This window comes from Lissotriton helveticus, chromosome 7, assembly GCF_964261635.1.
Source record: "Lissotriton helveticus chromosome 7, aLisHel1.1, whole genome shotgun sequence".
NCBI classification, from domain to species: Eukaryota; Metazoa; Chordata; class Amphibia; order Caudata; family Salamandridae; genus Lissotriton; species Lissotriton helveticus.
Genome location: NC_136068.1, coordinates 1541018369 through 1541031641, shown reverse-complemented (window position 1 = coordinate 1541031641; position 13273 = coordinate 1541018369). Strand labels below are relative to the sequence as shown.

The 13273-nt window shown below is 43.4% G+C and overlaps 1 protein-coding gene across 1 annotated transcript in view; it reads right to left on the bottom strand.

The window, feature by feature from the left end:
- The window catches only part of LOC144770466 (branched-chain-amino-acid aminotransferase, cytosolic-like), a 167354-nt gene that overhangs the window by 26737 nt on the left and 127344 nt on the right, over positions 1-13273 (bottom strand). The window contains exons 8-9 of the mRNA XM_078654990.1: positions 11225-11310; positions 6447-6587 (exon numbers count right to left, since the gene is read on the bottom strand). Coding sequence (XP_078511116.1) covers positions 6447-6587; positions 11225-11310 — 227 coding nt within the window. The remainder of the gene's footprint in view (positions 1-6446; positions 6588-11224; positions 11311-13273) is intronic.

Genomic DNA, 13273 nt, shown 5'->3' with positions numbered 1-13273 from the left:
ACACAGTGAGACCTTAACCTATTTAAATCCCTCTCAAGTATTTGTACTAGGTGTCTTGTTCTATCCTGTGTACTCTGGTAACGTTCTTTTTTTTACTGTCCCACCCAATCTATTATTCTCGGGCATGTCTAAACAAAAGGGTCCCCTAGTGCCAAATACCCTGGATAACTATCTGGTGAAGGTTGTGAGTAAAATTAACAGTGAGAGACGGCAGTCATTAGGGTTAAGTTGTTCCCCTATATCTCCTACATCCCTCACACTGCCCAATGCGCAACCTTCGCCAGTATTACCGGCACGGGATGACAGTAGTGATATCGTTAATCCCGATTTCTCTGCCAGTGACTTACCCGAGCTAAACACTGCCCCCACAGTTGATTTAGAACTATCCCTTGATACTATGGTACAGAACCCACCGACCCCTGTGCCTAGAGCAGTCAGAGGATGCAGGAAAGTACAGACCAAACGAGGAGGGTCACGCTCTGCTAGAAGAAGATTAGTTTCTCCACCCAAAATCCCAGATAATGATGAGGCCGTCCCGGGGAAGGGTGACACTGTGAAACGGGAGGAAGACCAAATTAAAAAATTAGTAAGCATGCTCGATTTGAAGATCAAGGGTATTGTCAAACCCCTTGTGGCTAAAATCGACCAGCTTACTGCAGAGGTCCATAGACTAGGTGGCCTCCTCAATAAGACATTGGAAGAAGTAGGTAGCCTATCAGCATTGGTGTCAAATGGGTGTGAAATCCAGGAGGCTCACCCTGGAGGAGGGGAGGGAGGTAGTGAGAATGTTGTACAGCAACCCCCCCCCCACCCAGCCTCCAGTAGGTGAGGAGGGCCAAACTGCAGCCAGAGAGGCTCCCTCAACAGCACTCCAAGAACGGCGCCAAGAGCGCGACTCATTCCAATTTGTAGCAGAAGTTTCTCCTTTAGTTTTGGTTCTGGCAAACGCTCCCTTTTTGACACCTGGGCAGGTAGAGTCAACAACCTCTTTGATTGATAAAGCGCTGCATTGGTTGACGAAAAACATGAAGATATCTCCCTGGGGAAAACAGCAGTTAGCAGGGGAAATCATTATGGCCAGAAGGGTAGCATGGCTTGGGGATTACCCGAAAAATTTTAAGGGTGACTGTATAGCCTTGAATTTTTCTTGACCTGAGGTACTCCCAAATATATTGGCAAACTTATTCCCCCCACAACGCAGGGATTCTGATATGATCCCACTAACTCTTGATTTTTTCTACAGTAGGAGATGGAGTGTAGCGAACTCTAGTAGATCTTGGTCGAAACGGGCCCCTGTGTTGAGTACATTGGGGAGGGATGTCCAAACCAGGGATGGAGGTATGAGACTGGAAAATCGGTTTGGGGTCCTGTCCGACCTGAATGAATGTGATTGACTCTTGAGGACTGATAGATCTGCAGATATGGTGGCAACAGAGATTGGCAGAAAGTATGGTCCTAAGGTTTGGAGCGGGACACAAACTAACACGGCCCCTATACCTCGTACAATCCCACTGGAGAAACCCCACCTCACAGGGCAGCCCATAGAGAGCAGGAATCTCGGACAACTAACTTGCTCGGATCCATTTGGGGAATATGATTGCCCTGAAACAGACGGGCCCCCCCCCCAGAGAAGAACTGCCTCGTGCCCACAAACATAGAACATCAACCAGTGATTGAGGGCGCGAGCCCAGTAGCTGAAATCCCGCAGGATTCATTTAGTACTCTACCAGGGTAGGTTTTCCTTTCATGGAACCTTGCTGGAATCGATAATAAGATAACATCCCCTGAATGGTATAGTTTTGTTGACCAGTATGACATCATCCTCTTTTAGGAAACCTGGTCTATGGCTCCAGTTTATCGCCTGGGGTTTCTCAATTTTCATGCTCCAGCCACTAAAAAATCTAAAGGTCGGCCTGCTGGAGGCCTGATTATTTGGGTCCGACAAGCCCTATGCTGCAAGGTGCACCAGATTAGTCCTCCTTCGAATGATATCCTGTCAGTCAAAATCACATGGGAAAATGGTCATGGGGTGGCTATCTACAATATTTATGCGAGGGGGACAGCAGGGGGACAAATATCTGAGGTAATCTCAGCTCTTGATCAGCAGCTTGAGGCACTCTCAACACAGGTGTCTACTATACTAGATGGAGATTTTAACACTACATTTGAACCTCTTGGTCAAGAGGATCAGTTTCTCGCTGCTGAGGACAGCAAATGGGGTGTTCCCCAGCTTGAATTACCTGCTGTAAAAAGATGGTCAGCCGTAGCAATACAGCTTAAGGCCCTATGCTTAGTTAGAGGGCTTAGAGCAGCAAATGGACGCACTCCGTCCGCTCGCATGGGGAAAAATACATTCGACAATGGTAGGCATTCTAGTCATATAGATTACATCCTGGTGGATATAAGAGGGTGGCATAGTCTGATAGATAGGACTGTTAAAACTAGGATGGAAAGTGACCATAACCCACTCTGTATGGGTTATCAAGTACAGATGGGGACTAAAGAACCGAACCCGGGGTGTGGGAAGGTCACCTTGGACATTGTCGCTTCCAATAACATGCGCCACATCAAATGGGGTAGTTTTATTGAGAACCCTGAGAAACTGGAGGTCCTTAAAAATATGGTTGTCGAAGAAGTGGCTAATCTAAATACTCACATTAACAAGTCAGATCTTCCCCAAATGTTTGAGGCACACATCCACTTCTTCGCAAAACTCCAACTACTTTTTAGGAAAACTATAAAACCAGACAGGGGAAACAAAAAACAACCAAAGGAGGGGTGGTATAACAATGCATGTAAATTAGCCCGCCAAAACTTGAGCATAGAAATAAGGAGCAGGAACCCCACAGAAGTGAGAAAGGCAAGGGAGACTTATAGGCTTGCCCAGAAGGTAGCAAAGAAACAGTGGGATGAGGATCAATGGCGTGATTTGAAACTAGCCTGTGGAGCAAAGGACTCAAAACAATTTTGAGCCATTGTGAAATGGGACAGAGGAGGTGCAGCTGAAGCCCCCCCAAAACAACGTTGCTAAACAAGAGTGGGTAGATTTCTTCAGACCACAATATGCTTGTAACCGAACTGAAGAAGACTGTCCACTACCCCCAACTATTTTTTTTATCAAAATCAGCTTTTTACAATTAAAGACGTTAGCATAGCGCTAGATTGCGTGACCGGGGGAAGAGCCCCAGGCATGGATGGCATCCCCGCTGACGTGTTTTTAAGTGATAGATCATCTTGGTGTCAGTATTTTGAGTGTCTAGCTAACTCTGTGGCTAGGGGTGCGCCAATCCCACCCTCATGGAAAGGTGCCGAAATAATTCCGTTTTTTTAAAAGGGTGACTAATCTCTACCCAGTAACTATAGACCCATTAGTCTTATAGACTCAGCCCAAAAACTCATGGGTCGTTTAGTGCAAAACAAACTGCAACAATGGATAGAAGAACACCATATCAAGCCGGCTTTCGGCCATGCACTAGTTCAATTGACCAGGTTTTTTATTTCATAGCACTTTACTGGAGGAATGTGGCCCTAACTAAGGGGACTCTTTATGCGGTCTTTGTAGACCTGAAATCAGCTTTCGATTTAGTCCCCCGTTCCAAACTTTGGAGGGTCCTCGCTGAGTCAGGGATATCCCCGGAGCTATTGACTCTCCTCGTCCGCCTGCATGAGAACAACTACGCCAGAATCAGATGGGGGATGCAGGGTGAGGTGACCGACTCATTTCCTGTCGAGCGTGGTGTTCGGCAGGGGTGTGTACTGGCACCCACACTGTTCTCACTATACATCAACGGCATTGTGGATCATCTTAACCGTTCCCCCACTGACGCCCCCATTTTGGCTGGGGCCCGCGTACCTGTTCTCATGTTTGCGGACGACACGTTGATAGTTTCCCGGACCCCGAGTGGGCTCCAGAAGGCTGTGAATGCGTTCGGAGAATTTTGCCAACTGCGTGGACTTGAGATAAACACCTCAAAAACAAAGTTCATGTCCCTGAGTCAGCGGAAAACCTTCAAAGGCATAATTCATTTTAATGGAACTCCACTACAGCAGGTAGAGGCATTTACGTATCTGGGAATAACTCTCCCGAGTAACATGGGCTGGAAAAGTCACATTGACATGGCTGTTTTAAAATTTCACCAGCTTGCGGGTGCCTTAGCCACAAAGCACAGAGCTTCTTTTACTAAGCCAATCACACCTGCCCTAGAGATTTATAATATGAAGGTCATAAGTGCTTCTTTGTATGGTTCAGAACTTTGGGGATTTAATAACTTGAACCAACTAACAACGGCGGAGAACAAATTCCTACGTTGTTTAGTCGGGGTTCCCCATAGTACTCCTACCATCCCGCTTTTATATGATCTTGGTAGGAAAAAAAAAATCGAGGATATTGCACGGCTACGGCCCCTACTGTACTGGAGGCGTATCTGGACAACTCCAGAACTAGCACACTACGCCCTTGCACTAAAGGACATCATTAGGGCTGATCGCTTTCATTCTATCCAATGGCTTAAAGGGATAAGGGGCTTATTAACAAAGTTGGAGCTTGACCACCTATGGGTAGATGCAGACGTCCCAAGTTTCCCGTCAAAAGCAATTTTGAGAAAAAAAGTATTGGGAAATGATTTGGATGTCCACCCATAGCACCTGTATAAACACTAATTTAACAGGACGGTTCCTTGATTTTAAACCTCGCCCACTCTGTGAAGCTTATTGGGATAATATAGAGGGTCCGCTTGACCGAAAGCTGTATTTCCAGTTTAGAACTGGCACCTTACCTGTAAAAGCTTTCAGCAATAAGTGGTCAGCAAATTGGGATGACAAATGTCATAAATGTAAAGATCTGATTGAGAATGTATCACACATGCTGTTTGTATGTCCCCTCTATACAAGCCCTCGTAGCAAGTGGCTAAAACCAACGTGCATCAATATGGGCACCGGGAGATACATTGAGGCGCTAAGGATACTGGAGACAGATTGTTCACCTTGTATAGCGATTGCTGTTGCTAAATTTCTACGGTGGGCCTGGATTATACGCACTCACACTTTAAATTCTACAGAAGTCAGCCAATGAACTCTAAGACACTTAAAAAGATAATTGATCTTGTTTTATGTATATATCAGCTGTTTAAAAAAAAAAAAATTTAAACGTGTTTTTTAATTCGTAAACGACAGTCACAAAGATTTAATAACTTTTTAACATTGTATTTTTTATTGCTATTTAGTATTTATAATGTTTATGTCTAATGGTTGTAATAGGTTGTATAATTTTGCTTTTATGACATGCTGTCGAATAAAGCTTTTTGAAATTGAAATTGAAATGCATTGGGAGAAAAAACACTAAATGCATTGAAAGGATGACCGCTGAGTTGTCTATAAAATGGAAAAGGACCATAGAAATGTTAGAAGAAAATTTGCTGAACATGTATGAAAAATGAATACTAGACTGATTGGAATAATGACTGGACTGATTAGAATAATGAGCTAGGCACAATACTAAGTCTTGGATGAACATGAAAAAAGGATAAGGAATGCATCCGAAGAATACGTATTGGACACACTGCAAAAAAAAACCTTAGTTGCAAACAGCATTTGTAAGTTAGTCTACTGAACACTAGTAATTCGGCAGAGTGCAAACCTTTTGATCAAAGGAAGACTTTAGAAAATCTGTGCATTGTACTGTATTTTCACCTCTCGGAATAATAAAGCTTTGCTGGCTGGTGCCCTTGTGATATAACTGCCTCAACTAAATCATCCTCCCTGAAGCAAGCCTCGTCCATAATCTTCACAAGTAGGAAAGTATCACATAGACTCTTAGAATAGCCACTGATTCCACTGCATGATCAAATCATTTACACACCTGCTACATGGTCTACAGAGCAGTCAACCATGGCACCCCACTGTAACCACGATTAGTACCTTAGGTTGAACATGCATGATAGAGCGCATCATCACTAAACTAAAGATCAGGAAATGCATAAAATAGAAGATGAGGTACCAGGATGTGTTCTGCTTTATCCTTCGATCTGAAACAGCATCCCAGACAAGATCCACTGAGCGCTATTCAATCTCCACAAGCAGGAACTAACTACAGGGTTACTACCAAAATAAAATACCAGATCACCTATGAAGAATTTGCAGTTTCCACCTTATAAGTGCACATCCGCCTTTTACACTCTATCCAGCAGTTCTGATGCTTCACTGGCTCCCCTGACACCTCTTTAGACTCATCCCATCATCGATCCAACAAAACCATTAGTCTAGATGCTGTGCAACACCACACACCTCCATTTCTCACCAACTTCACTGTATTACCTAATGAAATACCCCCATCATGTCCAGGGCTCAATTGTCATGTTTATAGCTTCTCACAATGGGAGTCACATTAATTCATACATGAACACAAACATACAAAAAGAAACAAGATGAAAACCAATGTATGACCTTACCTTGTCCTGGTAGAGTATCCGGTTCACAGGGCACACAACACAGGCTGTCCCAGACCCAAATATTTCCTTCACCCGGTTTTCCTCCAGCGCCTTAATCAGGTCGCTCATGTTGAATGTTTTCTCTGAAACCTTAAACTCCCCCTGTGGACCAAAAGGAAGGTTTAGTAACATCAGCATTGGTTGGCATGAAGTGAAATGTTCTATTTTAGTACGTCCTTAGAAATAAGAACATATGGTGAGAGTTCAAGGGTAGTTACTCGATTAGAACTCCTGCTGGTAACATGAATTAACTGTACAGAGAGCTCGGAAGTGTCCGCACTACAAAGGGCTCCCGTGATCACAGCAGAAAAACTCATTAACAACTGTAAATAAACTCAAAGTGGCTAGGGAAAGACAAAAGAAGCCCAACAGAAAATCCCATCAGTTCATCCATGGAAAGCAAGCACCAACGCATACATATAGTTTGGCTCTTGCTCGTCACCCATTTTTTTAGCCGCTGGACGAAAACAAAGTCAGAAGCTGCTACTTTATTTGCAAAATTAGTACATACGATGTATAGGCTCTGTAGCAAGTTGTTTGCGCGATATTATATTTATAAAGGATACAAAAAAAATGCAGCAGTCTTAAGCAGCTTTTATTGCTCTATATGAACTATTGAAGTTACAAAAAAATGCAATAAAAAGTACCTGGGCAAAAAAAATGTGATTTACATCTGGAATGGTTTACTTTGGCAGCAGAAAATAAAACATATACAAATGACTGCAAAACTACAGATATCTTCCAGTAAAGAAATAGGCAAATGATAAGCAAATGCTGTAAATTTTAAAATAGTGACCTCATAAAAGTAGAAACTGACAATTCTTGAATGATGCACATTCAGGATAGAAGGCAAATTTGATATTTTTGTCCCATTTCGACACATTAAGAACCTGGATAATTCTTCTAGTGTCATTCCCATACTTTTGTGAGGGGCTGCCTGGGTCAGGCATTAATGCTCCTTGTACGCTTACAATGAAGGTTGTTGTCAATTTACATCAAATAGCATTTCATTGAGACGTGTCTTTTTGGTAAGTGGATGCAGCCAAATTGTGCCAAATGGAGTTTCAGCTAAAGTACAAAGAGTGTATGTTTGACATTTGGTTATTTCACATAATCCAGCATTGTCAGCTACAAAACTAAAACATACATAGATGGGAGTTGCCGGGGACGCCAGTTCTTTAGTCCTAGGCTTCATTTGGTGCATTCATGGAGTTGTGGTCTACGTTTGCTAGAGCTGAACTAGGGTCTAATGCCTAAGATTAAGTTTAAACATGTGCCCAGCCCCAGATAGTGCAGAGGGGCTGCACAGCCCCTGTAATACACACTGAACAGGTGCAAAATGCATATGCTGCGTCCTCATTTCTCTACTGAATTATTTATGTTCATTTGTTTCACATTTGTTGACAGAGCCCGCTGGGTAACCACGCCCTGAAGATGCTAGATGTTCAATAAGCATTGCTTTCCTGGGACTTCAACCTTTGCACTTCATCCGAGTTGAACCTCAATTGATAAATTTCCCCCTTCACCCCTTATTGCTTGTGGCACCTGCGGCTTCCTTTCCATTGGTGCCATAAGCGAAGAGGAGTGGTCATGAAAGAAACACACAACTCCCAGTTGGTCGAGTTGTGTATCGAATTTCGCCTTCTATGGTATCCAGGTAAAATGAAGCAAAATTAAGGATGTTCTCCAATGGCATCTTCACAGTTTGGGGCGAGCAGAACCAGGAAGTGCTGTAGGCCAGAGCCTTCTCATTATGCACGCTTTTCCGTTCCTCTTTATCCTTCCACCTCACCTCTCATCCTAAGGCTAACTACTTCCATGCAGAGGACTACATATTTCATTTCTAAGCTGCCACATTTACAGGATTTTTCTGATCACTTTTAGAGGGAGTGGATGTCCAGTAACTGTTGGAACGCGTATATGATAGTGACACAACTTGGGAGAAGGCAAGCCAAAGATTGAGAGAATTGGCAGGAATTTGAGCAGGAGCTACTGAATGCTATAGAGAAAGTTTGTCAGAGTGAGTAAGACAGAGCAATAAAGTGAGGAGAAAAATGAGAAATACTGAGGGATGAGAGAGAATGTAAGGGGAAGTGACACTGAGAAAGTAAAGGTGAGTGTAACTGCTTGGAGCTTGAATAAGATGTGAGAGCGATAATGAGTGGACATGTAATGGGTTGAAAGCGGATAACCTGAAAGGGTGAGGAATGGAGTCTTGGGAGAGGAAACAATACATTTAAATAGAGCTAAACACAGTGGTGGCAGATAATGTAGACAGGAGGGGGGAAAAAGGTAAGGAGGGTGTGGGATGATGAAAGAAAGAAGGGATGCAGGGTATAGTGTTCTACAAAGGAGGAGATCGAGCCCTGGCATCCCTGTGGCACAATATGTGGTATGTATGCCTCCGTATTGAAGGGTACGCATTCAACATCAAGCATTCAATGGCTCAGCCCCTGATATTTCTTCTGTGGCAGAGTACTTGCTAGGGATAAGAAACTGATGGACAGGGATACCGAAAAGGTGAGTTATGGAATAGTACTGTACCTAATACATGGCTGTCACTCAATGTGTCTGAGCCACATGCTACTCCGATGCACAGCAGGACATGTGAATTCTGGAATGCATGTTATGCGAACTTGCATTTATTGAGCTCTCATTTAAAACGCTTTCTAAAGCTGTGACGTTTTGGCCAAATTAGTAGGGAACAATGTTGGAATGAATATAGTAACTATTTTTAAATGCAGTGAGGAATGTTCCCTTCCAAGGCCACCAAATAGTAGCAGGATGCTGGTCCAAATGAATCAGTTGCGCACCCAAACAAGAAACATATGCACACAAACAGGTCACTGCCGCACAGAGAGAGCAGTATTTTAAGGGAACACTGATGCACCCCACTACTCCTTGGGCATACTCCACTCAAAGCATACATTATTTCAAGTTGAAAAGCCTCTTGGAAAGCTCTCTCTATGATGGATAAATAAGTGGCTTGTGGTCAATCCTAACCACAAAGCTGGTTAATCATACATATTGGTAAACACAACGGGGAGAAAGGGTCAGAGGGAGAATATTTAAAGACCTACCCAGGGTGGGGTCCCCCTACCAGTAAATGTAAGAAACAAAAAACACACACTGGGGGTCTAAAGCTGGACCTAATACGCTCCAAACAACAAACTGACAAAAAAACGCTACCTAAGTCGGTGAGTGTTTGCCACTGCTATGTAGCAAAAGTTTTTTTTACGGGGTGTTTATACCCTTGACCTGTGCAGTGGGGTTCACTTCAAATAAAGAATAGACCCATACAGAGAAAAGTAGGATGTCCATCAACGTCAGATGTAGATCATATATTCTCATTTGGCCATCCAGATAGGAATGATATGTCCCATGATCATTGGGACTGGTCCATAACCTAGATTTGTCTGGGTCTTATCTCCAGATGCAGTGAAGACCATTTGAGCAAAAAGATCGTGATGGAATCTGGTGCAGTGCAAAGTAAATATAGTGTGGTGAGGTTTAAAAAGGGATAGTAGATCAATACAAAAGCTTTAATACAACTTGATCACTCCCTTCATAAAAACAAGAACAGTGCAAAGATGCAGTCTAAACAAATATCTGCATTTATTCGGCCAACATGTTTCAACCTAAGGGGAACCAAATCCCGCGGTTTTCTTCAGGGCCACAGTCCTTAACGTTTGCTACTGCGTATCAAAAAACGGTGAAAATGTAACTAAATCATATAAAGGATACACCTATGTCGTGATAAGTATCTTTCAAACCTCTGTATCAACCAGTGTCGATTTCATCTGTTCATGGAAACAAAGCAGAAATATTTTGCGTGAATCCTAAGGGTTGAAATGCTTCCAGGCCACTATTCTGCATTGAAAAGACTTTTAATTTAAGGGAGTGATCAAGTTGTATTAAAGCTTTTGTATTGATCTACTATCCTTTTTTAAACCTCACCACACTATATTTACTTTGCACTGCACCAGATTCCATCACGATCGTTTTGCTCAAATGGTCTTCACTGCATCTGGAGAGAAGACCCAGACAAATCTAGGTTATGGACCAGTCCCAATGATCATGGGACATACCATTCCTATCTGGATGGCCAAATGAGAATATATGATCTACATCTGACGTTGATGGACATCCTACTTTTCTCTGTATGGGTCTATTCTATATTTGAATGAACCCCACTGCACAGGTCATGGTTATAAACACCCCGTAAAAAAAACTTTTGCTACATAGCAGTGGCAAACACTCACCGACTTAGGTAGCGTTTTTTTTGTCAATTTGTTGTTTGGAGCGTATTAGGTCCAGCTTTAGACCCCCAGTGTGTGTTTTTTGTTTCTTACATAATCATACATATTGTCAGAATGCGTCTCTCACTCTCCAACAACAGGATAGCAGCACTTTCATCTCACCATAGAATATTGGGTTTCAGCTTGTCAAAAAGCTTCAGATATCAGCCATAGCCTATCTCATCCTGCAATCTGACCAACTCATCACACTGTCAACACATCATACCTCACATATTTTTAAGTACGTTATTCATGTTGCACGTCTTGTTGGCAAAATGTGTTATAAACTTTGCAGAATGCTCGGCCAGGCCCAGGGCAGTGCAGTTGCTTCTTATTGCTGGAGCTGGGAGCGACCATAATTGTTTTAACTACATTTTAATACCCTGTCAATGTGATGGCCTAAGTAATCCGTTCCACTACTACTTTACGTCTGCCACCTACCCACTGACGCGACAGGTCCAGCAGGCTGCGCCTGACCACTCCCGGCAGGATGACGCCATTCAGCGGCGGTGTCACGAGCTCTTCCTCTGCAAGTGTAAAGCGAAAACGTAAGCACGCAGCTGCGGCCACTCAAGGAAATAATATCCGGGGGACATCTTACGCTTGGACTGCGGCGCCGCACCCCCCCAGGCAGACGCAGAGCGTGAGTCATCAACCCAGTGAGACGTAGTTGTTACCTTTGGCCGAGGCCCCTACGTTTAACGGTGAGTTGGTGTAAACACATTTTGCGAACAGATTTCTGCTCTGCCTATCACCGAAAATATAAAACAAGCAAATGTTCCGGCAATTATAAAACACAATTAACAACCAGAGGAAAAACGATGGGTACCTATTCTGTCTCTTAATGGCACCGTCGAAACGTCTGGCTGGTACAGACCTGCCAGGTTGTGAAAATAGTATATATACACATCGTGTTATTTTTTTTGGGGGGGGGGGGGGGGGTTAAGAAGATTAGATCACAGCCTGAGGCACTTGACATTTATCTAAGAAGCAGCGCCGCTTTCTGCTCAGTAACTTCCGCTGAACATCGGGCCTGTTCTTCAACATGACTCAACCCCTTGCGACCCCCCACAAGCCAGCACTTTACAGAACAAGTACAAGTATTGATTCATATTCAGGCATCAGACCCAGATCTTTCCACCATCTCAAAACAGGACCACAGGCATCTTTCCCCCATGGTGGCCCCCGGGAGAGATTGGAAAAAAAACACAAGGAAATCCATAGATTGTAACAGTCACTTCCACGTGCCTTCCGGGATGACTCAGGCCCAGAGATGCATGGCGTGCCAATGATGTATACATATTCGGATGTATATGATGCTCTTCATACATACACAGAGCTATGACACCGCCCAGTCCAGAGGTCCGCATACCCGTGGGAGAAGGCTGCATTTACACAGCTTGCTGAGAATCTGTCAAGATCAGCCCCTCCGAAACAGGATGTTACTACTGCAATACAGTGATCAGTTAAAACAATTCATAGCATAGTAAAAACAGTAACCCACTAACAAGTTCTCAATCTGTAACACGTATTATATCTGATTAGACTAGACACAAGCAGACCCAGCCTTGAGTAAGTACTTTAAAAAGACCTCAATAAGGACTGCAACTTATCCAAGATAAATCTAATGATAGAATTACTGGCCTAGTTCGGACACTTTCCAATGTATGCACTGGATATTTCAAAGTCAATCTGTTCATTGGACTATTGGAGAGGTAAGATTCTTTTCCACGAGTCATTTAATAGAGGACAGCACTACATTGTGGTCAGACTCCCCTCTACAGAGAGTCTATTAACAGGCACACTGGACCAGCAGTATAAGGCAAGTATCATACGCAAGGAAGCAGCTCTGTTCTGCACCACAGTAGCAACCAGTGACAGAAGAACTTTTGGATGCTACTCTGTGTACAGTTTTCCCTCAAACCATCTACTGTTCTTTTATCCCATTCCTTGATTTTTGTCTCACTTGAGTACATCTCGCATCGAGATGTTCCATTACTTCCTAGACTCCAGACTGTGAGCCCTTTTCATTGTTTGAGTAATAGGATCATATCACCCCATCCTAATGGAACTCTATTGGCTCCCATCGCCAGCCCACACAATCTTGAAAACAAGATCAACAACATTTACAAAGCCACCATAACCAGCAACCTCTCCTTATCTGGCTGAACATCTCTGGTGGTTCTCAACACAACCACAGCCAGGACACCATCAGACTGGAGACAAGGATGCATAATGAAGAAACCATCCGATCACCTCAACTCTGCCGAAAGTGCAGAGACAGACCTACACTACAACATGATACAGCGGGAGTACATTTCTGTTCCACAAAAGTAGCTACCTCTCCAATCACTTGTTGACTCTATCCTTGCTTTTGACTGTGTACAGCACTCTACTGCGTTTTGACTAGATGTGCTCTATACAAATGATAAAAACATAACACACTTGTACAACAATCAAACATATCTCGTTGTTGATCAAAAGAAACCC